At 39.4% G+C, this 25,919-nt stretch overlaps 2 protein-coding genes across 2 annotated transcripts; one reads left to right on the top strand and one right to left on the bottom strand.

Moving 5' to 3' along the window:
- Positions 1 to 367: 367 nt before the first annotated feature.
- pcdh12 (protocadherin 12) lies at positions 368 to 13,326 on the top strand. Its single transcript, XM_053505458.1, has 4 exons — positions 368 to 3,767; positions 4,792 to 4,883; positions 6,762 to 6,910; positions 12,043 to 13,326. The coding sequence occupies exons 1-4, from the start codon at positions 807 to 809 to the stop codon at positions 12,435 to 12,437; spliced, it is 3,597 nt and encodes a 1,198-aa protein (XP_053361433.1). The 5' UTR covers positions 368 to 806; the 3' UTR covers positions 12,438 to 13,326.
- A 7,029-nt stretch (positions 13,327 to 20,355) lies between these two features.
- On the bottom strand, positions 20,356 to 21,405 carry LOC128531835 (protein kinase C epsilon type-like). Its single transcript, XM_053505993.1, has one exon. The coding sequence runs from the start codon at positions 21,403 to 21,405 to the stop codon at positions 20,356 to 20,358; it is 1,050 nt and encodes a 349-aa protein (XP_053361968.1).
- Positions 21,406 to 25,919: the final 4,514 nt, after the last annotated feature.

Raw genomic sequence — 25,919 nt, 5'->3', positions numbered from 1 at the left:
CACCAGTTCCCCTTGTGAGTTAAGTTTGAGATGGCATCAGTACTCCTGCAGGGTCCAGTTACAGTTCTCAGAATGCCTTAAGGTTCTACTTTGGGCAATGCTCTGATTACTGATGACAGGAGCCACAGACGGCTGGTCTTAATGTGTTTGTTTAGACAGGGACAAGAGGAGAAGAGGAATGAAGAGCTGCAGGCAGTGAACAAAAGAAATGGTTTCATATTACTTTAAAATCACACTACAGAGCACACGGTTTTCCTTAGGAGGTGGAGTTTTCACTCTGACTTCTTTTGATTGGCCCAATAGATACCCCCATCAAATTAACATACCAGCCTCTGAGGTCCACACTTCCAGTCTGAGCAAAGTTTGTGAGGCATGGAATGAGCATCTGTGTGTGAGTGAGTAATGCTTTGGGATAGTGCTTTTTAAGAGACAGAAGAGATAGCTGTTTATTTGTTTATTTTTATTCAATGGACTGTATCTGAATTTATGTAGATATTATTAGAATATTAAAACATATTTTAACAACTATTAATTTATTTTAAAGCAAGAAATAGAAAGGGAACTGATTGAAACTTTTTTTGCCTTGATTTAAAATCAATTGTGCAAAATAAGTTCACATTTGTTATTATTTGTTATTGTTAATTATTATATAATGTCTAACTTTTTTTCAAGCGAATGTAATTGATATCTATTTTATATCTTCGTCAAGGTAGTGTGGTCGTTTGATACCTAGAGACCTAGACTAGACAAATTATATAAAACATATTGTTTATTAGTGTAAAGCATACAGTTGGCTTAGCTTATAGATGTTATTGAGCTTTTTTTTAATTAATTTTTTTAGAATATTTGTTTGCATATTGAAATGTTCATTTAAGTACGAGCAATTACAAAGCTCTCACACAGCCATGCTTCAGTTTTGGCTTTTGTTTGCGGCCAGTTTATATTTCTGTGAGGGTCAGGATCTTAAAAATGCTCCCATCATTATCCAGTATAATGTCTGGGAGGAACAGCCAGCAGGCACAAGGGTGGGCTGCCTGTTAGACAGCCTGCGTCAGAAAGGAGAAACTGGATTACTGGAGGACTTCCGGATTGTAGAGCATGGTCAGCCCCTGCCATTTACAGTGGACAAAAGAGATGGGGTGGTATCAACACTGAGCCAGCTGGACCGGGAGGAGTTGTGCCGTGGAGCTGACCAGTGTGAACTGGCTTTTAGTGTTCTCTATCGGAAAGGTGGCGCAATGCATTTCCTGCGTGTCAGAGTGGAGGTGATGGACCTGAATGACCACAGTCCTATCTTCCCTAATTCAGTGCAGGAGGTGGAGATCTCAGAAACAGTAGGTCTGAGGATGCGTATCCCACTGGATCGTGCTGAGGATCCAGATGCAGGTTATAATGGCCTACAGACCTACTCACTTTCTTCGAACTCTCACTTTGATTTGGAGGTCCATCCCTCAGGAGGTGCCAAGCAGCCAGAATTGATAATTATTAAAGAGCTGGACCGGGAGATGGAATCATCATTTGAGTTAACATTATTGGCTTGGGATAAAGGGAACCCACCCAGGTCTGGCAGCACCAAAGTCAAAGTCATAGTTTTGGACTCCAATGACAACAGTCCTGTGTTTGAGGTGAATGCACCAATAGTTGACTTGCCTGAAGACACGGTACAAGGCACAGTAGTTATAAACCTTAATGCGACAGATCCTGACCAGGGTGCTAATGGAGAGGTTGTGTACTCACTCAGTAAACATGCCCCATTAGATGTGCAGAGACTTTTTAGTGTTGATCCTCAAACAGGTGCTGTTGTTTTAAAAGGTCTTTTAGACTTTGAGGAAAAAAGATCATATGAAGTAGACATCCAAGCAAAGGATCTTGGTCACAATGCTATTCCATCCCACTGCAAGATACAAGTAAGAGTTCAAGATGTCAATGACAACGCACCTCGGATACACATGACATGGAATCCTCAAGAGTCCCCCGTGGCAACTGTGTCAGAAGGAGCATTAAATGAGACTTTTCTGGCACTTGTGATGGTGTCTGATGCTGATTCAGGTCCAAATGGGAAAGTGCAAGCCCATATACAGCAAGGATCAGGGCCATTCCGTCTCAAGCACATCCATAATGACAACTACATGATTGTTACTAGTGGACACTTAGATCGGGAGCAACAAATGGAGTATAATATTACTCTTTTTGCTCAGGACAGTGGTGTTCCTTCTTTGTCTTGTGTTAGACATCTGACTGTCCATGTTCTGGATGAAAATGACAATGCACCAGTATTTTCCCATACTCTCTACACTGGTGTTTTGAGTGAGAATAATTTACCTGGATTTCAGGTCTTGACTTTGGAGGCCCATGATGTTGATTTAGACCTTAGTGGATGGGTGTCGTATTCAATTAGAGAGTCAAATGAACTTGGGACACCAACTGCGTTCTTCTCAGTCCATCCAACTAGTGGGGCTGTTATTGCTCAGCAGTCATTAGATTATGAGGAATCACAGAGATACTCCTTTATAGTGGAAGCTGTCGATCATGGTTACCCTTCAATGACCAGCAGTGCTACTGTGCTTATTACGATTGAGGATGTTAATGACCACTATCCCATCATCAAAGAACCCCTTTCAAAGAAAGGTATCGCAGCAGTGAGTGTTCCAGTAAATGCAGAAAAGGGGGAGATTGTGACAGAACTAAATGACAATGTTCATGAAACCCTTTATCCACTGAGTAATCATTCTTCTGAATACAGGTTTGAAGGTTTTTTGGCCACAACCATATTAGCAAGTGACTCTGACTCTGGTCTCAATGGAAAACTCCAATTTAAAATAAAAGAAGGAAACCCCTCCAGGCTGTTCTGGTTAGATGAAACCACAGGTCAATTATATGTGAACACCACCAATGCTACAGAATTGATTGGCAAAGCTTTTAAAGTGGTCATTGCAGTGTCAGACATGGGAACACCCCCACTTGTCACACAGACAACACTAGAGGTAACATTTATCAATCTTCGTGATCACCTCAAGAACTCTGCTCCTGGACAACACCCTCAATTCAGCTTCACAGTGCTTTTGGCTATCTGCATTGGGGGGACCTGTTTGCTTTTGCTGCTAATTGTTGCTCTGGTTACCACATTTTGTCGCCCAGAAAAAAGAGACACTCGTGCTTACAACTGCAGACAAGCTGAGTCTTCCTACACTAGTCACCCTCGCAGACCACAGAAACACATTCAGAAAACGGATATAGAGCTAGTTCCTGTCCTGCGGGGTAGAAAAGATGACCCATCTGAGGAAGAAACCCAGCCACTTTCACCCCGTTCTCCACTACCAGAAGAACCTCACCCAGAAGGCCAGCTCAGTCTTTCACCAACACTTGCTCATCTGGTACAAAGTCAAGCTTATGCTGAAAACAATGGTACGCTGCCATTTACACCAAGCAAGACACTCAGGAAACCGGGGAGTATAGAATGCCCTCAAACCCCTACAACACCCTACAGAACCCTGCGCAAGGCACGAAATCCTTCCTCCTCATCATCGTTGCACTCACAAGCCAACACTCTGAGACGGCACAAACCCGAAGAAGTAAATACACAGACTGACTCCCAAGCCTCTGGTCCTTTCTCACAGGCCACTTTGAGAAGGACAAAAAACGCAGAAAGAAATGGAAGGCTTGATGAACAAGACCACAAACAAATACTAAGAAACTTGGTGCGCTTATCCATGGCTGCTTTTGGAGAAAACTCACTTGAGCTGTCTTCAGCTTCACCTGAGGTGCAGGTAAGAGAGTGATGCAAAAAAAAAAAACCCAAAAAAACATATATACATTACAAGCAAGTTTTCTTTTGTTATTGAAGTTATTTCAATTTATTTAAATTGGACATTCTCGAAGTTATTAGAGTCAGTTTATATTTTTTGTCACACAGCTAAGATGTCTGTGTGAAAGGGGGTCTATGTATTGTTGGCCCGAGGGGACAGCTGACAGACGATATTAGTACTAAGGAATTGAGTTTATTCAGGCGTGTCTCGGACATGGTAACACACACCCTTGTGCCTCAGGAAAAATGTAACAACCTTCAAGATCCCATAAACTTTTTGAATTAAAAAAAAGATCAGCTTAATTAAAGAAATTGAAGAAAAATCAACACAGATCAGCTTAGGGGTTTGTCTGCCTAATAAAATATATATACTACAGTCCTGCCTTTGGCAAACACGGGATCAGCCATTTATTAAAATCTGTCAAATTTAAACTCACAGATTTAATACAACTGAATAGCTAGACTTAGATTTGGGTCTTCAAAGGAGTTGGTAAGCAAGTTAGGAAAAGTGTTGAACACACATCCCCCACCCTACATGTTTTTTCCCTCTTTACCCACACTCCTTTGCCTACTTGACCTAGTTGGCAATTAGTCTTAAGGAGAGACCACGTAGAGGAAATGGATCTCAAATATTGCAGGGGCTATGAAACCCTGTGCCAGAGATTGGGATTCTAAGGTGTATCCTGGCAGGATGCAGCTTGAAGAAGAATAGACCCTGCGTAGGAATGGTTTCCTGTCTCACTTACCCTGCCTCAACTCTCTGCCCTGCATCTGACTTTTTTTCTTGTTCAGTAACCTGGTGTTTCCTCCTCCTTCCTCATCTCGGGCTGCATCCGCCCTGACAAAGAATTATTCATCTAGTTTTACTGAAATGTAAAATGGCATTAAACATGCATGATATGTCTGTATTTCATAGTTAAGACAAGAGTCACAATTAACAGTATTATTTTTTTAAATAGTAACGTTTTATTGTTTTTATTCTACAGCAGGTGTCTCAGCTCCTGTCTCTGCTGCATAAAGGCCAGTTCCAGCCTCGACCAAACTTTCGCGGCAACAAATATTCCCACAGAGGTGGCCGGTAAGCCATCTCATTGTTGTTTACGTTTTTATGTTACTAAGTTTTGCAGACATTTATTCATTTATTTATTTCTGAACCATGGACATAAGGGAACAAAGGACCGTGTGATTGACTCGTAAACAAGGTGGCACATAATGAATTCCAGAAAATGGTGTCTCATATCCCTCCATAGCCACCTTGGCACCAGAGCGATAGATAAAACAAGCTAGAGCAGGGCACAGTCCATGTCTCACTCATATGACTAACGCATCACTGTCAAGAAAAGATACAATCACCTCACTATGCATTATACAGACAGTTTGTAGCTTTTATTTGACTCTTTTACAGTGAATCCAGTAAAGGGTTATCTTAAAAGGAAAACTTAGCAGGCAGGATGTGACTAGACCAACGACCATCTCATCATAGTAATATGGTTTATATGTTATATGTATGGATAATGTTCAGTTTAGTAGAACTACAAGAAAGGCTGATTTAAAACTTAAGCACTATGGATCATACCTTAGCATGCAGATTGTCACCTGGTCAAAGAATATCGGAGTTCATTACGATACATATTTCTTTTCATGTGCCCACTGTAGGTGTGAGTTATCATACTTGTGTTTATTATTTGTGAGGGAATGTTTCTGTTGGTTATGTGCCTGTTGTGCTTTTAAACCTTAATCTATTTTGAAACTCACTAATAAAGGACCCTTCCTTTGACTGCGTTTTGGCCCCTTTGACTTAATGTTTTGGTGGCAAAGTGGCTTAGTGGTTAGCATTGGCACCTGGCACCTTCGGGGTTGAGGGTTCGATTCCTCCAGGTGCTCTGGTTTCCTCCCTCAGTCCAAAGACATGCAGATTAACTGGCGTTCCCACGTTGCCCATGCTGTGTAAATGTTGACTGGAGGTCCTACCACAGTTGTAAAAATGTAAACAAATGTAATGGTAATCACCACTGGCGTTCCTAGATAGATGGATAGATGGTCTCTCAATTGTGCTCCTTTACTTTGGTGTTTTAAATAACATGTAAAGATTTGATTATTTTTAAGGATTAATTAATCCACATTCAACATGAATGAATTGATGAGTGACATTTAAGGCATCAACCTTTACATGTCATCTTACAAAGAGGTCCATTTGTGAAAGGTTTAGAGGATAATGTGTTTAAGGAAACGTGAAAAAGTGGGTTGAGGTATTTATTTCAGTTTAGAATTTAAATGTTTAACATAAATTGCTTTTGAGATGCTTTTAAACCAAATTTACAAGAAGAAGAACATTAAAGCTGTTTTATTTCAAGTATAGAAAGAAATAAGCTAGCTAGCTTACATATGAAATAACCAGATTATTGGTTGATAACCTGATAAATATGACGTAATTTCACTTACATTTTGGATGCAAATGAAATTGTATAATAACTCCTGACATCTTCCACTGGCTAAATAATTTAATTTATTATGTCAAGATTTTAAATGATATCTATGATTTTTTTAAAAATCCATAAAAATACAGGCAAAATTTCAGGTAATGAAGAATTTACATTAAAATTAATCTGTCAGCAATTTTTAAGGCTAAAAATAATTCAGGCAGTTTTACTGAATACTTAAGATTGTGCAATCTGAAATATTCAAATGTAAAGAAATTAAATCTGCAGGATATTCAGAAAGAGCAAACAGTCAGGCTTAAAACCGAACCTTTTCCTGGCCAATCACAATGCACTTCACAGCAATGGTAAACCAAAGATGATAAAAATGAGAAATTTGTCACTTTTTTTTTTTTTTTTAATAAATGGGGATGTCCCATAGATAAAGAGATTTCTTCAATTTGTTACCTAACATTAATTAATGTTTTATAAGATTAATAAAGCCTAATTTTGTATTATTTTCTTTTGCTGGACTCAAGGTCTGTTGCACAGGATGCTGACTGGCTGAGTACTAAAGACAGCGGGCATGGGGAAAGTGAGCCTGGAGACGTGGACTGGGAAGCAGGCAGAGACTCCCCAGTCGATCCCTTATTGGAGGAGGGCCTCACACACCTGCTTAGCAACCACGGTAAGATTCTTCAATGTTTTATATTGAGAGATAATAACATGTTTGTGTCAGCTTTCATTTCAGTGAAATCTGTCATTGCATATTGAATACATGTGAGGGTTAGGGTTAGGGTTAGGGTTATGGTTAAGGTCAGGCTAACTCTTGCATTCCCTGAAATCCAAATTTTTTCCATGTGCTATTCATTAGGTACGGTGTGTCATTACATGACCCCTGACCTGTGTATAGTTCAGACTGACACATTACTCCACACACAGGTGAAACATGTCATGACAATAACAGCATTAGCCAAAATGACATTTAATTGACTAACATTTAGGGGAATTGAATTTCATTATGCTTTCTTTCATCAGTGGCTATGGCTCTGACATGGTGCTTAAATTTTTAGCACTGAAAATGTATATATATTTTTCCTGTTCTAACAGGCCTGCTCAACTCATCAGCTAATTATCACCCTGTCACGATTTCATTCAGGTGTGCTGAGGCAGGGAAATCAGATAGCAGAGTTCCTCCAGGCTCTGGGCTTGAATCAAAAACCTACTGTCCTACAAGCTTTGAGGTTACTTATTCTAGAGTTATACTTTAACCAGAACCCTGTAATTCTACAATCTGACACTGTAGTTTCATAGAAGGTTCACTCCCAAAGGCACAATAGTCTCAGTGAATCCTGAACCCAGCAAGCTTTCAGCTTTTTGTCAGATTAAACCTGTGCTTTAAGTGCACATTATTATGTATAGAAATGTCACTGTGGATTAATATAGGAATTTATAAACAGCTCAAGAACTCAAGAAAGAGATGTGTAATATAATTATGTTGACACCCTTATACAGTTGAACTATTTCTCATGATATTTTATATAAAACCGGTCTTTAGGTTGTATAAAATCTTTATTATAATATTAAATGTTGATATATTTTAAAATGGAAAGCATATCCAGATCAAAGTTCATAGCATTTTATTTAATGGTCTCTATTTCACAACACCAGGCAGAATACACTGCTTGGCCAAAAACGTTGCCATTTCAGAAGATTCGGGAAAACATTAAAATGAATGGAGACGTGTTAAGCACTGTCCAGGGCATTATGGAAGTATAGGGGTGACCCATCGACCCATGTGCAGATGAAATGTTGTTGAAAAAGAATGATAAAATGCCCTGATCGTTGATCAGTTAAACCCGGCATCATGGGAAATGGACAGCTATTTTATTATTTTTTTACAGTAAGAGTGAAAGCCTTTCCACCCACACAGTGCAATAAGAACTAAACAGCTGTATGGCCATAAAAAAAACCACTTGTTAGTGAGCCCCATCAGGAAAAAAAGTATTTAATTTATTGGGGAGCATTAAGATTGGGGTTTGAAGCACTGGAAAAAGGGCATGTGGTTCAGATTGCCCCTATTTCAGAGTGATGGGTGCATCAGGGTGAGAAGGGAAGCGCATGAAGCGATGCAACCATCATGTATAGTGCCCAGTGTACAAGCCTCTGGAGAAAGTGTTATGATCTGAGGTTGCATTAGTTGGTCAGGTCAAGGCTTATTAACGTTATGTGGCAATAACATCAAGTCATTAGATGACCCGAATGTAATGAATGACCATGTCATCACATAAATGGATGTTTTCTTCCTTGATGGCAAATAAATCATCAAAAGAAATCTTAGTGTGTGTGACGTGTTTTTGGCCCAGCAGTGTGCATGCAAAATATTTACAATATTACATATAACAAATCCTACACTGATTTACATTTACATTTTGTCAGCAAATGCACCAATGTTAGGTTAGTATTTTCTGCCATAAAGGATATCTATAGAATATGTAGAGTATATATTCAATTAATTACTTGTGCCTTAACATTTTCATACTGTTTCTGTGTTAAATGTATATTTTTGTGGACTTTATACAGTATACATATATAATGTAAGTATAAAGTAGGTGGACTGTTTGTTTTCAGCCTTTGTATAGAGTTAGTAAAATGCTGGCGTGGGCTTCCTTCCATGTATTGTTCAGATTTTTGTCCCCTTCTGACTATTCTACTGCCTCTGTTCCTTCAAATCAAAGACTCATGGCTTGTTTTTTTCACTTGCCAGACTTTAAGCGCCTTTACGTTAGGGTAAGAGGTCCTTATCTTTAGGCTGAAGCTTTTTGAAAGCGGTCAGAGGGTTATAGATACTGTAATATCAGAATGGTGAGTGTGTGTGTGTGTGTGTGTGTGTGTGTGTGTTTGTGTAGCAAAGTTGAGTCAGCCTTCCTCAAGGGTATCATCTGTTAACAGGATTTACTCATGATGATTAATAGTGACAGTGACTCCGTCTTTAAAGCATGCTTAGTATAGAACTCTCAAAAGTCAGAGTCATTCTTTGTCCTAGGGCTACTCTTGTCCTGCGAGTTCTTATTACACACGCAGACACAATGGAACGGGGAGCAAAAGGGCACTGTGTGTGACACAATATGTATTCGGGTGTATGTGTGGGTTTGTGTGTTTATGCTCACGTGCGCATATGTGTGAGTGTGAGAACGCAAGTGTCTATTTTCAGATCGCTTTGAACACAGTCTGAGGTCTTTTTACCCCTCAAGTTTCTTATTCCTCACTCTCTTTCATACTAAAAAGGTGGGCTGGATTATATGTAAGCACATGTGATATAGACATTATTAAACAATTTTCTGAAAAATTACAAGTTGATATGACATACTGTATATGTTATGATCTACTCAATGATACGGCAAAGGAGATTTAGCCTTTATAGAAGGAGACTCCAGTATTAGAGGTAAAGGTTTACTAAAATAAGAAAATCTTCATGATGGAGTGTTTTATGGTTCATCTGTAACTCAATATACTGTATCTTACTATTAACTGGGGCAAAAACAGAGGCTGGTGAGAATGACTGTTTATAATTGTTATAACGTAGTTAAAAAATGTTCAACATCATTAAAATTAACTGTAAAGTATCTACAAAAATACATGATGTGTCATTTAAAAAATTTATTAGAAATCGGTACTGCTGTATGCATGCGATAAAGCATGGTATGGAGGCAAACAGCTTGTAATACAGCAGAGATGTTATTTAAAACCAGGTTGCTTTGATAGCAGCTTTCAGCTCATCTGCATTGGTAGGATTTGTACTTCTCATCTTCCTCTAGACAATCAATACCTTAGAGATTTTCTGTGGGGTTCACGTCAGGCAGGTTGGCTGTCCAATCAAGCCCAGTAATAATATAGTCAGCAAACCAGTTAGGGGTAGTTTTGGCGCTGAGGGCAGAAGTCCTGCTGGAAAAGGAAATCAGCATTTCTATAAAGCCTGTCAGCAGACGGAAAAAGGAAGTGCTCTAACATCTCCTGGTAGACGGATGTGTTGACTTTGGACTTGATAAAACATAGTGGACCAACACCAGCAAACTTTGTGTTTTCTTGTTGAAAACTAGTGTACATAGTTGGGTTGTTTAAGTCATGTTGCCGTTTAACTGCCTAAAATGGGGTCATAGCAAATGTCGGGTGTAATAGCCTCTCAGCTAAACATTTTGTTTTTAGGCTTTGTTGTAATAATGTTGTCCTGCTGCGCCAAAACCCATGGGCCCATGACACTTCTGCATGTTGGGAAGTTAACATATGAGTTGAATTGTGAGCAAGTGTTAGACAGACTCCTGCAAATGGAAGTCTCCTGGTGTGGTGGCTGTTTGACTGCGGTCAGACTTTGTAGGTGATTTAAGAGCAGTGTCTGGTTTTAATCAGACTATAATTGGATTTCAAGAGATTAATGGGATCCCTACAGTTTTCCACCGTAATTATCGTTAACAAGCAGAGAAAGAATGATTGCAGGAGAGTATTAAATTGTTTGTTTAAAAATGGAGAGAAGGGGAGATGAGGATTTAGGGAACGATTAGCAGAGGTTAAGTCCATGTGCGTGTTAATAAGTGAGAAAGAACAAAGAAGAAGACGAGACCTGGTTCTCCTCGACTGATGTAAGTGAATGCGCGTGGTTAGAGGTTGTGAGCGTGTGCATTGATGTGGTCCATGTGGGTTTGTTTGATCATGGCCTACTATGACTGAGCAGTTAAACACACAAATACACCACATCACCACCAGCAGCAGCAGCAGCAGCTCTCGTGTAAAGCAAGGCATGTCGCCTTTGTTTCTCGACTTGCTTTAATCTGAAATCTTATGATGCTGCTGTCAATTTTTGAGTTGCCTATATATATATATATATATATATATATATATATATTTTTTTTTTAATTAACCTTAAAAAAAAGAGCAGACCTTGAACGCTGGTTGTTTGAGACTTGCAGCAGCTGGATGTTTTGCTGATTGGCCATTTGATGATTCACGCATGATTGAGGACCAAAGGAATTTTTACTACGGCTAAACTAAAAGAAGTAAACAGAAAGAAAAGAAATGAAGCTTGCTTCCTTTATGTTATGTGAAGCATGTACAGAATGCACTGGGATTGTTTGTTGCTGTAGTTTGGAATGAAATGAACAGGAAATACACAAAGGTATTTGCGATTGTTTAGCTTATACAATTGAGAGGGGGGGGGGGTGATTTGTTTGAAGTATGCTGTAAGTGTCCTTAGGCCATGGTCCTCATTAGTTCAACAGAAAGGAAATAAGCAAGCAGTATCCAGCTGCCGACTCTAATGCCGAGGTCATCACACAGCTTGCTGAAAGTAACCCAAGTCCCTTTTTTTGTTATTTATTCAGACAATTTACTGGCTCATTACAGCTCAGTTGGGAAACACGAGGACCTCTACAGTCTTTTTTTTTTCTTAACAGTTTAATCTTTCCTCCAACAAATAAGGATAACAACTAAATGTGTTTAAAAGGCATTGGAAATTGTCACAAAAACTGAACATTTCCCAAGAATTAAAACACCAACACAAGGGAATCATTGGCTAACTAAATAAAGATAAATCCCGTCCCTGTCACCATTTCCTCTCATCCCGTTATTCCTTCATGTTTACTTATTTATTTTTCAAGGGTGGGGAGAGCATAAATATTTTATAGAGCTATAATATTTGCTATTTTACAATGTTTCCTAATTAACATTCATGCTTTGAGTGGTGAACAACAGCAATAACAGGTCTGACTTTTCAGCATTGGTCAATAAAAAAAAATGAACTAAACCATGTTTCCTTTTTTTCTCCAGATGACGTGTTCTCTGACATCCCTGACCCAGCATGGATGGCTCGTCTGTCCCTTCCTCTGACCAGTGATTATCATGACAACCTTTACGTCCCTGATGGTTTACCCCCTCCAGAAGATCAAACGCCCACCTTTGGTGGCCCAAATGACTCCTTCTCCTCCTTCTCTACTTTTGGCAAGGCCCCGGAGAAGCCTGGGTCAATAGGAGGTGAAACACTTCTTTCAGAAGTAAGCACGCTGTTTGAGATGCTAATGACGCAGAAGGCTGATGCTCAGCCACGGTCAGACATCCTCTACAGACTTTCAGCAGCTTATCACCGCTCCCTTGGCCTGGAAGTCCATAAAGGGCCAAATGAAAAATCTTCTGTCATACGTGATGCCACTCCAAACCATTACTGATGTAACAACAAAGCAGACACTTACCTTCCCCTACCATCATCACTTTTACTGCTACAGTTCTGTTTCAAAGTCTTGTTGGTTTTAAGCAACACTCTCTGGGAGGTTTTTCTGGTGCTGGCCAGCTAAGGCAAAATACAACGATCTATTTCATATTTCCTCAAATAAACTATTTTGCACCAAAGTAACACTGTGATAAGAAGACAAGGAGGAAGTTTTTCCTCTGCTTCAGGCTGAAACCTCAATTACTCTATAATGGTGCTTTTCTTACAAAGTACTTTATGAGACTTATAGCTTTGTATGGGTTTAAAGAAGGAAATGGCTCTTTGTCTTCCTTTAAGACTAAACACCCACAAACGAAATCCTGTCTCTGAGGAGGAATGTGTGAAGTTTTCTACCACAATGGACTATAAGCAGTCTTGCTTCCTCTGCAATAGTCTGACTCCTGATTATTGTTTTCTGCTTCTTTTTTTGTAAATAATACACTGTACTAAACAAAAAGAAACAGTATTTGCGTTCATGAAGATAATATTTGTCTATAAGATCTAATGTCGTTTTGATTTAATATTTCAAACAGAAAAAGCATCTAGGTTCTATAGCAAGAATTTGATGATTTATGGAGATTCAGTGACTTAAAGAAACAAAATGTCAGACACACAACACTACACCATGCACACGACCTGTGCAAGACAAATATAGAAAAGGTTATTAACCTTGAAACACTAGATAAAGATTTAATTTCATTTCCATACAAATGATTAGAAATGATATATGTGCATATTTTTATGTGCGAATAACTGACAGCACTTTGTATATACCTGTTTTGTATACCATATGAATGAAATAAACATTTCTGAAACATTCCTTAAAAGACTTTCAAATTTGCTGAAGGCTATAAAACTGCACAATTTTTTTATGAAAATAAACATGAAAAGTATGCAGCACCTAAGGAGAAAAGAATTTTTTTTTTTTTGTGGTGACGAGTTTACGGCCAATATTTTGGAGACACACACACACAGAGACACCTAGTGGTACAGAATAGTACAGAAAAGACTTGACCCATGTAACCGGCAAACTGTATCAGAGCAACAAGGAGGGGACACTCTGTGGACAGGGCACTATGCACGCACATTTAAATCGAAAGGAATTTTAAGGAGCCAGTCTGTCTACCGGCATGTTTTTGGTAGGGAACCTTGTGAACCTTGTGAGTTTTCAAACGGACAGCTTACTCAAGGTCAGGATTTAACCATGGACCCTGGAGTTGTGATGCCCCAACCACTCATAGTAAAAATCTATTAGACAAAACAACTACCCTTAAATTATTAATTCCTTTTTTATTTGCTGTCTCAAGTTTCCTCCTACAGTCCGAAGACATGCAGAGAGAAGGCTAATTGGTGTTTTCAAATTGCCCTTAATGTGTGAGCAATTATGTGAGTGTGCACATATGTTTGTGTGGCCTGCTGTGGATTGACACCCCATCCAGAATGTCCCCTACGTTCCTGGCCTTGACGACCCTGTACTGGATTAGCAGTATAGAGAATGAATAAGCGAGTGCTCATTTGGTAGTATTCTGCCTTTGTGAACTTTCTGTCATCATTGCTTGTACTAACCTTGATGCGCTGAAACATTTACACGGAATGGCATCCAAGATCTGTCCTGCACAACTCTACTCACCCACCGTCGTGGTTTATGAAATCCAGCCTTGCGGGAATAGCATAACAGCTTCTTTCACAAACCGGTTGGTCTTTTGTGAAATATAGTATTTTCACTGCCAAGGTGATTGTCATTTCTGATGTATCTGTATTTGGATCTGTATCTGCCAAATGCTGTGTGTTCCAACTTACACTGTACAAAAAAACAACAAAAAACAACCAAACAAAATAATTTTTTCTATCTTTTGTTTTGATTACACCATGACCATATTATGTGGGCAAATGATTTACCATGCTCTTAGAACCCCTCTTTCACAGTTTAAGTTCTGGAATAATCCTATGCCATAAGGGAAGAAATATGGATAACTGTAATATACTATTCATTCATTCATTCATTACATTCTAAAAATAAATAAAAAAAATTAAAAATTAAAAAATTAAAAAATTTATAGGCTTCTAGCAAACTGAGACTTTTTTTTAATTAGTAGTCTCATTAATTAATGGTTTTCTGATGACAACACTGCTGTTTAGTTACAATCCTATGAGGTATGCTTGCACTGTCAGTATGTAAATGTCCAATTACAGCAATTACAAATCTCTTGAGTTGTTTTCTTTGCTTGGTTTAGGCCAGTAAATCGGCCCTTGTTAAGTGGCATTTTTGGCCAAGCTGTTCTATTCCAGGCAGCCGAGCCTTCTGCTTGTTTCTCTTAGCTCTTGGTTTTAAACTCTATTTACGTCTCTTCCTACTGTAATACAAGTTTCACACATAACATCATGCTAGGGTGTTACCTACATCATAGAGAGAACTCAAACTGGTGACATGACATATTAGAGGTTAAAAAGTTATGAGTTTATGAACTTTGTTACTCTTCAACCACAGCATCTAGGCTGACGCATGAACACTGCACACACTGTAGTCTATAGTTTGTCTTAAGGACACAGTCAATCATGCTGAGAAGAATAATAAGTCAAACACTGGAATTACCCTCAATCAAGATTACAAAATTATATAAAAGAAAGTATATAGTTTTGACCTTTAAATTAACTTCTGTACAAAGACAAGAATGATGACAAAGACAAGCATGACAAAGTGGCATACATTTATATAAGCGCCATGGGTAGTGATTATCACTAGGTGGCAAGCAGAGACACACAGATGATAGAGGAATCCTTGGAGATCTATAAATCTGAGTAATGTATATCGTATAAATAATCTAGCTGCTTTTAATATGTATGCCATAGCACACTTGCAACTCAATCCTCAAGCTTGTCAACTCAACCTCCTTATGTGCCCGCCTTTTTTGTTATAGTTTAAGGTTGTACACAGGGCTCGTTTCTCCAAAGTTAAGCTTTCTCGCTTTCACAGAGATGTTGACCCTTGCTGTGATAAACTTAAATGCCGAGACATGTCTCTTATTCATATGTATTGGACATGCCCTAATTTGAAAAAATTCTGAAAGGGATGTTTTTTAAACCCTGATAAAGTCTGATTGCTCTTTTCGACATTACTAATAAAGAAGATAAGTTTGGGCCAGTTAACTCCAGCTAAACGTCGATTACTGTGCTTTGCATACCTCCTGGCCCGACGTTCTCTTTTATTTAAATGGAAGGATGCCACGTCACCCACTCACGCCCAGTGGCTCAGGGATATTATGTTCTGTTTGTCCCTGGAAAAAATGCACTACTCAATCCGTAATTCAGATTTGAAATTTCAACAGGTGTGGGGGCCCTTCCTTCACTTCATATAAATTAATAGTTTAATCCCATTGTTTTTGTTAAAACAATGTTTTTTTTCTTTTTTTTTTTCTTCTTTAAATATGCCTGGTGTCTAGGCTTTCTTAGACATGCATGGCTGGCTTGGAGTTAAGGATGGGTGGGGTTGGGGGTGTAGGGGTTTGTTAAGGGTTTGCAAATACAGTACAACTGTACAAGTATGCCTTGAAACACACACTATGTTTGCTTTATGTCAATGTTCGAAATTAATAAAAATATTTTTAATTATAAAAACCAACAGGGAGATATTAGAATTATTATTATTCTAATAAATTTAGGGGTACTAAATTTAACACATGACTGTGTATTGTGCAATCTTTATGCCTGCAGGGATAATGTTAAGGGGAAAAAAAAAAAAAAAAAAAAAATCCTTGAGAAATAATTCTTAGATTTATAAGATTTGTATTGACCATTAGTTATTCATTTAACTTTAATGCTTAAAACTAGAACCTTAGAAATAAAACCTTAGAAGATTTTAACATTTTAACAAGGTCTGAAATTAGCTTTTTTTTTGTTTTTTTGTGAATTATTTCTCTGAGCATTGCGTATTATTTCTCTGACCTTGGCGTAAATGTGCTGGAATATCGCCTCTTGGTGAAGATCGGTTACTGTCTTGAATGCTTGATGGCAGATCGATTGGAGCACCCTTACCATATATGTATACTAACCTAGAGTTCTAACTAGACAGACCTGCCCATTGTTTAGATCTCAATAGGATGTTCTCGTGCAGGCGCTGTTAGAACTGAACTGGCATGATGGTTCCATCTAGTGGTTATTTACTGACTTGTAACAGTGTTCATAAAGTCCTGGGCCAATATTCACTAAGCGTCTTAGAGTAGGATATCGCTGTGGCCAAAAATTTTTTAAAATTACGCCACTTTGGTAATATTTTCAAAAGTAGGAATAAGAGATATTTATTAAAATTCTTAGAATAGAAAATTTACAGTCTTCTGTTGGTAAAAAGTAAAAGCCGGTAAAAAGTTTAGGCAGCCCTTGATTTTGATGATTTTTCTTATTGAAAAGATATTAACACAGCAAACATTGATGCATAGTTACTTTTTATGTCATAAATTGAATATAATATTTAAAATAATATATAATAATATATTAATATATATATTATAATTAAATATTAATTATAAATATATAATAAATATTTAAAACTGGCACTGTGCAAATGTTTGGGCACCCTACATAATCAGTACTTAATAACACCTCCTCTGGCAGATACTTGCAAACACTTTTTATAGCCAGCTAAAAGTTTTAATTTTTGTACCTGGAATTTCCCCCCATTTTTCCTTGCAAAAGGCTTCTGGTTCTGTAATATTCTTTGGTCATCTTGCATGCACAGCTCTTTTAAGCTCTGCCCACAAATTTCCAATTATGTTTATATCGGGGGACTGTGATGGCCATTCCAAAACTTTCAGCTTGTGTCTCTTGAGGTATTCCATAGTGGATTTCGAGGTATGTTTAGGATCATTGTCATGTTGTATAAGCCATCCTCTTTTTAGCTATAGCTTTTTTACAAATGATGTGATGTTTGCTTTCAGAATTTGCTGGTATTTAGTGGAATCCATTCTTCCCTCGACCCGTGCAATGTTTCCTGTGCCACTGGCTGCAACACAACCCCAAACTATGGTGGATTCACCCCCATGCTTAATAGTTGGCAAGGTGTTCTTTTCATGAAATGCTGCTCATTTTTTTCTTCAAACATGCCTTTGCTGATTGTGGCCAAAGAGTTCTATTTTTAACTTCATTAGTCCACAGCACTTGTTTCCAAAACTCATCAGGGTTCTGTAGATGTTCTGTTGCATACTTCTGACGTTGGATTTTATGATGGGGATGCAGGTAAGGTTTTCTTCTGCTGACACTTCCATGAAGGTCTTGTGGAACGGTGCACCACCACTCCTGAGTCTGCTAAATCTTCCTGCAGTTTTTTTGCAGTCAAATGGGGGTTTTGATTTGTCTTTCTGACCAGCATACGATCAGTTCTCTCTGAGAGTTTTCTTGGTCTTCCGGGTCTCATCTTGACCTCCACAGTTCCCCTGAACTGCCATCTCTTAATTACATTTCACACTTTGGAACCTGCAAGCTGACAACGCTTTGATATCTTCTCCTGCGATATGGGCAACAATAACTTTTATTTTCTGAGTCTTACACAGCTGCTTAGAGGAACCCATGGTTGTTGAGTGTCTGCAAGTGTGTGCACAAGGTTTGAAGAGTGAAAGTATTTGTAAAGCTTTAAAAAAGCCATTTACTAATGACAGCTGTGGCAATGCATCAGATCTAACGATCTGATTAAGGTCGGAAACCTTGTAAAACGAGTCTGAGACTCTGGAAATCTTAGAGTGCCCAAACTTTTGCACAGTGTTAGAATAATGTTTTTTATTTTTGTTCAATTTATGGCATAAGTAACTATGCACCAATGTTTGCTGAAAATATTGTGCATTTCTCCCTTTCCAAGAGAGACTGTGTTAACATATTTTCAAGAAAAAAAAAAAATGACCAAAATCTTTTATCAAAGGCACCAAAATATAGGAGAGCGTCTGGAGGTGTCCTAACTAGTTAGGATTAGTTCAGGCAGAGACGCGGAGGAAGGAGAGACGTTTTAGTAACATTGAGTGACACAGTGCTCATAAAAGACACATTTGGACATCTATCTAATTGCTTGTGATGTTTAACTGGTCCAATAACATTTCTTTGGTCGTCTTTCGTATGCGGTCTCCAATGGTGACTGATAATGTAAGGTAATTTTTTTTTATTGTAACAGTGAAGATGCAGCTTTGAAACAATAACACTACTCCTTGCTGAAAGTAAGAATAGGAATCCTCATAAATACCTTTTATGTCCGATACAAGCAATATTTTTAGTCTAAAATGAACTTTGAGCGCTAGTCCTAGGAGTGATCTTGAGACGCTTAGTAAATACGGCCCTGGTTTACAGGCCTCCTTTTGAGACTGCATATCTTCAGTCGTCAAATGCACTACTGCTCACATCGGTGTTTACCTTTATACTTGCATGTATGTATGTATACACACTAAAGGCAGTGTTTTATGAATTAAACCAAAGTATACAAAAGTCTTAGAGCTTTGGGTATAAACCAAGTCGAATCTGTGCTTAAAAGATTTTAAGTTTTTTGCTCATCTGTACAGTATCAAGTAGTATAAAGTGGTTCATCTATTGAAGCTCTTACCTCTTTTTAATACAGTGCACATACCCATAAATCAATCATTTAAAGATGTTTTCAAAAATGCTAAATATAAATCAACTCTGTATCTCTCCAATGTTATATACCATAATCTTGATTTTTAGTACATACAGTAATAAATGTTTTTTTTAATATTCCATATTCCACATTAACGTACATGGACTGAAGCAGCGCATTTTTACATTTTAAATATGTAAATACCTGTCAGATGTAATAAACATTGCTGGGATTCCCTCATGTGCTCTAAGGTGCCAGGCTTTGAAGCACTTAGTTGGCACATGAAGCAATAGACTGTCAGCATAAAAGTTCCGCTTAAAAGTTTTAGTGGTTTACAAAGGACTGCCATAACTTCTTTGAGACACCCAAGTATATTGAGCAATGTCCAAATATATTTGCCCAACACTTTTAATAATCTTTCCGGGAAAATTATACTTATTCGTGATAGATTAACTATTAATGAACAGTTCCCTCTCGCACTACTGCTACTACTACTGTACCTGTTATAGATAGATAGATAAATAGATAGATCCTTATCCCTAAGACCTCCAGCACCGATCCGTGCATAAGGCAACGAGTGTTTTTCTCGTTGTTACGTAGCGTTTGGTTTTTACGGGGCGGGTTGCTAGCCCAGCGCCCAACCCTTCTCCTTTCTTATCCGGCACTTGGGAACCGGCAATGGCGGAGTTAGTCCTTCGGCTGCGAGATGTTACAGCATCACCCAGGAATCGAACCAGCGATCTCCGGATGATAGGGCGAGCAGTTTACCACTGTGCCACTTGAAGGCCCAGATAGATAGATAAGCAGAATGAAAAAGTGGGTAAAAAATGCTTTGGTTTTAGGCTGTGTTGCTGGCACGAATCTGTGCCATTTGATGTTCACCATGCAAAACTGTGTCTCTGCAGAGCATGTGAGATGCTGGCATCCATTTGCTTCATGGGCCAAACTTGAAAAACAGTGCCATGTTTGTACACCCAAGAGTGTTTCTTTCTTTTTTTATAGTCTTACTCTTTACATATGAGTAGATGTGTTAAGGGTCATATGTAGTAGAACACTTTTGTACTGGCAGGTAATGCTGACCTGTTCTGCTTGCTACCACCACAAGTATATTTCAGACCCATGGGAAACATTGATCTGGGTACTCTGTTTTCCTTCCACAATACTGCATAGTAGGTTGATTTAGGTTTTAAAATTGTCCATAGTGTATCAGTGGGTGTGTGCACTTGTGCTCTGTGAATGGTTGGCACCCCATCCAGGCCAGGTCTTGCGCCCTAGGCTTTTCCAGCCAGTGTTAATGTACATATTTGGTGTTGATGTAGGAGAAACCTTTAAATTCCTCTTGCCAGGGCTGTGTGATAATGGTATCATTCTCAAGAGAAAGCTTTTTACAGTTAAAATCCTCATCTCTTTCATCTCTTTTTGTTGTAATTTGTGGTTTAAAAGGGGGTGGAATTTTTCTCTGCTCCAGCAGTACCCAATCAATGGTTTTAAAGAATGGATGAACCTTGATGGTACCTTCCAGGCCAAAGCCATAACCAAGCCGATTCTTGGGTCTCTTGTTCAGGAATCCTTTGAGGATGCTGATTGCATTTCTGCTGAGCCTTGATGAGTAGTCGGGTTTATCGTAGAGTATAGACCTAAAAATTTTCATTTTGTCATCACCATTAAATGGCACATGACCCATCATCATTTCATACATAATAACGCCTAGGGCCCACCAATCCACTGATGGGCCATATTCCAATTCCTGTATCATCTCAGGTGCTACATAGAGGTCTGTGCCACACAGACTAGTGGCCTTCTTGCCATCTAGAATGTTCTCTTTGCTCATACCAAAGTCTGCAATTTTGCAGTGGCCATCAGCATCTAAGAGGATGTTTTCAGGTTTGAGATCTCTATGAATGATCCCATTACGATGGAGGAACATGAGCGCACAAGCAATTTCAGCAGCATAAAATTGTGAGCGGTCTTCATTAAACATGCCTGAGCACGCAATGTGGTATGAAAGATCCCCTCCATTTACATATTCCATAACAAAACACAAGTAATCCTTGGTCTGGAAGCAGCAGAGAAGGTGCGTCAGGTAGTGGTGTTCGCTGGCCAGAGCCAGGACGCGCCTCTCCGTAAGAGTGTACTTCAGAAGATCCATTTTTAGTATCAAGTCTTTCTTCATTATCTTCATCGCATACACCTCATCAGTGCCTCGGAGTTCAGACAGAACAACCTCACCAGAAAAACCTTTCCCAAGCACGGTGAGACAGTTGAAGTCCTCCAGGCTCTTTCTTTTAAGAGGACGCTCTTTGTTCTCTTGGCTTTTTTCTGGCTTTTCTTCCTGATCCATGTGAACAAGACATGGTGTTGGTATGTCTCTGTCGCTTGTGCCAGATTGAAGAACCTCTTCCAGTCGTTTCAGATGCTGAGCTCCTGTAGGTTTGCTGATATTTTCCAATCCCTGTACACTGTAATGAAGAAAAAAGCACAACAGATTGATTACTTCTATTCATCTGAGACCACACTGTAATAATAACGAGACATTTAGTAAGATAAGAATTTATTAAAACAGTATATACTGTTTGTGATAAAATATAAGCAGTCAATCATCTTTCATCATGTTTTTTTCCCCCTTCATCATTAATTTCTCCATTCCTGGAATGGGCCAGCATTGTCTACTATATACAACAAACACATACATGTGACCTTTAACACGATGTCTTAATTTATTTAATATTTCTATCAGATATACATATCAGAAAAACTCATATTGATTTGGCACATGTTTTATGCCAAATGTCCTTTCTTACCGTACACCTCTCATTTAGTCAGGCTTAGGGACCCACATTAAGACTACACTGGCTTGTGCAACCTTAGTGGAGTTATGAAGAGGATGAAGAATGGAAAGGCAATTGGTCCAGATGACATTCCAGTGGAGACATGGTTTTTAGGAGAGATGGCAGTGGAGATAATTGTATTATTTGACAAGATCTTAGAAAATGTGTGAAGATGTGGTTTATATAGAGACATAAAGCCACATTGAGCCACACCATGAAGTTATGGGAAAGAGTAGTGGAAGCTAGGTTGAAATGAGAGGTGACAATTTGTGAGCAGCAGTATGGCTTCATGTCTTTAAAGAGCACCAAGGGAGGAGAATGTTAGAGATCGAGCTGACAGGCAGGAGGAGAAAATGAAGGCTCAAGAGGAAGTTAATGAATGTGGTGGGGGAGGACATGCAGGAGGATGGCGTAAAAAGAAAAATGTGAGACGGAGTTAGATGAAGATAAATGGCCCAGTGTGTTGACCCCTAAAAGGGGGCAGCTGAAAGAAGAAGATAAAGAAGTAAAAAAAAGATACATATCAGAAAACCCGAATGCACGGTTTGTTGTCTGAAGCCTCCCCGTCGACAGATACTGGCAGGACGTGCGTCAATATGCCTCATCGGCCAGCCAATGTATATTCAATGGTAGGACGATTGTCCTAGATATGTGGTTATTTGGGGTTTATTTACCTTTCCTTCGTGACTGCCTGCTCTAGATCATCAACTTCTGGTTCTTTGTTTGACTTTTTCTGCTCAGAACAACACAAGTACAACAATGTTTATTTTTATTCACATAATCACAAAGTCATTAGGCAAAGGTATTACTAAAGGTATCATCTAAAGTTTTTTAAACACCCTCCTGAGAAAAGCAGTGATTTCCCTCAACAAGTTTTGTGACAAAAAATGCATTTATTTTCCAGTTTCCTCTAAAGTAATTAATTTTCCATCCAAATATAATCCTCTTACCGTTCTTAAATTACGAAAGAAAGTAATTGAGTTTCCCATGGCAAATAAATCTTCTTGTAAACACAAAACACTTTGAATGCACAAATTGAACGCAATGCAGACTAAGATAAAGAGCAGCTATGTTAATAGTGAATGTTGGCATATGGAGTTTTGAGTTATGATGTCATTTATGATGTAACAATAGGTGTGAAGCATATATTGCTCCTGTGCACGAAATATATGCAGAAGGGGCTAGATGTGGGAGCATAGCTCCAAGCAGTCACTGATCAGGTATGTGGGTTTTCTATAAAGTAATGAGAATTAATAGGGAATTTTTGCCATAATTGCTTTCTGTACCCATTGACTACTGTAAAGTTACTGCACTTATGCTTTTGAGGACCAGGTAAAGTTACTTCACTTTAACTTTAGGTACACGCCAGGGGCTTTGTACCCTTTCTAGGTGGTTCAGACCCCAGTTTCTGACTCTGGGTCCAACTCTAAGTCCGTCATGTTGTTGCTGGATGCTAACAACAGACGCTTCCCTCACGGGCTGGAGTGCGGTCTTAGATGACCGTCTAGCCCAAGGGAGCTGGAGAGGTCATCTTCTCGCGCGGCACGTCAATTGCCTCGAAATGATGGCTCTATTTCTGGCCATAAAGCACTTCCTCCAGCAGTTGAGAGGCTACCATGTCCTAGTGCGGGTGGACAATACTACGGTAGTCTCATTATATTTAATATATTAATCGCCAGGGCGGACTGCGTTCGTGCCGCTTGAATAAGCTTACGCACCAGGTTCTGCTTTGGGCACAGGACAAGTTCCTGTCCCTCAGGGCGATTTACATTCCAGGGCATAAGAATGTGGGAGCAGATTTACTATCCAGTCAAGCTCTGATACATGGGGAATGGAAACCCCACCCCGAAGTAGTCAGTCAATCTGGGAGAAATTTCAGGTAGCAAAGGTGGACCTCTTTGCCCCGCAAGAAACAGCAAATGTCCCCTTTACTACTCTCCGACTCTTCCAGCTCCCCTGTGTCTGGACGCCTTGGCCCGTACGTGGCCCAGATTACGCCTTTATGTGTTTTTCCCGATAGCTCTGCTCCCGGAAGTCTTGGCGAGGGTCGTCAACAGGGTTTGCACCTCTTACTGATAGCGCCCCATTGGCCGACCAGAGTGTGGTTCTTAGATCTAATATCTCTCCTCGACGGCTCACCGTCGGTGATTCCAGTGAGGAGGGATCTTCTGTCTTAGGCGCAGGGGACAATATTTCATCCCCGGCCCGAGCATTGGAACCTTCATGTTTGTCTCCTGAACGGGACCAACTAAGTCAAGCTGGTCTTCCAGCCAGCGTAATTGACACTATTCTAAGTGCTAGGGCTCCCTCCACTAGGAGAGCTTATGCCCTCAAATGGAATGTATTTGAAAGTTGGTGCATGACGAAGCAGGTAGACACAGTCCACTGCCGAATTGTTTCAGTGCTAAAGTTTCTGCAGGAAAAGTTGTCCACAGGCTTGTGCCCTAGTACACTCAGGATGTACGTAGCCACTGTTTCAGCCTGCCACATTCTGATTGATGGGGTTACTGTGGAAAAGCACCCTTTAGTTGCCCGTTTCATTCGGGGAGCTAAACAGTTGAGGCCACCCACTGGAGCCACTGTCCCTTCTTGGGATTTATCTATCATGCTCGAAGGTCTAATTGACACCCCTTCTGAACCACTAGAGTCAGTGCCTGTCAGGTTTCTGACCCTTAAGATGTTTTTTCTGATGGCCATTACCTCTCAAGAATTGGAGATCTGCACGCCTTGCCAGTCTCCCCATCCTGCCTAGACTTTGCCCCTGAGGTAGTCAGGGCCATTTTGCATCCTCACCAGAACTATCTTTCGAAAGTTCCATTCTCAATCATGCACCCTGTTGTTCATGAAGCCGTCTGTCCTCCGCCTTTTACAGCTCTGGAGCAGGAGAGACTTCACTTACTGTGTCCAGGATCGCCTCATCTATTACGCTGGCAAGAGGTATTCCCCGCCAGCAAGTGTGTGACGTGGCAGGTTGGTCCTTTCCGCACATATTTGTTAGATTTTATAGCCTGGATGTTCATGCAATTCCGGGCTCATGGGTCCTCGAGTTAGCCTCCCAGTTCTAAGACCTCCTCGGCCTTGTGCGCAAACGCTACACAACCTGGGGATCCAGACACTTGCAGTGCGGCAGCGTTGGTATTCTCGTTCACATCCTATCGAGTGTAGCCTTTGAAAGGGAATGTCTCGGGTTACTTTGCTGTAACCCTGTTTCCTGAAAAGGCAAGATCGAGATGCCGCGCTCCAATAACACACTGCCTGCATGCCCGGACGTCCCTTCAGACAAAATCGATCTGAGGAATGTTTCCGGTTTACTCCTATTTATAACCTGCAGGTGCGTCTCATCAGATGATGTCCACTGACCGAGGTTATATAAGCCAAAATTTGGCGTGTTTGATACACACATGCTTCACAACCGGCAACATGAATAGATGTTTTCATAGCGTTTTCACGCAGCATCTTGTTCCCGCCTTTTCAGGGAACAGGGTTACAGCAAAATAACCCGAGACGATTTGTTTCCTATTACAAAGAGAGTTCCTGAGACATAAATAATCCAAATGCCTGTTAAAACTTACTCATTTTCCGGAGCTGCATAATTGTAATGTTGTAAAAACATTTCATTTTGTGGAATATAACAAACAATATGCTCATAATACTGTGGCAAATAATAATAATAAAAAAATTGTATAATATGGATCATAACACACAGGCTTGTGCTATGGACAATATAAATGCTTATGAGCTTCCCTTCTTACCCGCATGTGTTCTTTTCTTTGCTCAAAGCAGTGCAGCATTTAGCATTTATTTACATCTGAATAGAGGCAATTACATATTATTTGACCGTGATTGTAGCTCTGGGATGTGTGAAGATGAAAATTCTAACCTTAGTAACATTAATAAAAAATTTTTGTTTAAAGAAAACCACCCATATACAGTGTATCTCCGAAAAAAAAGAATATCATGGTTGTTTACTTAAATTATTTACTTAAATATTTTGAGATATGGATTTTTGATTTTCATGAACTGAAAG

The sequence above is a fragment of the Clarias gariepinus genome, chromosome 10 (genome assembly GCF_024256425.1).
Source record: "Clarias gariepinus isolate MV-2021 ecotype Netherlands chromosome 10, CGAR_prim_01v2, whole genome shotgun sequence".
Classification (NCBI taxonomy): Eukaryota; Metazoa; Chordata; class Actinopteri; order Siluriformes; family Clariidae; genus Clarias; species Clarias gariepinus.
Note: the sequence above shows the minus strand (reverse complement) of the source record. Positions and strands in the feature narration are given on the sequence as shown.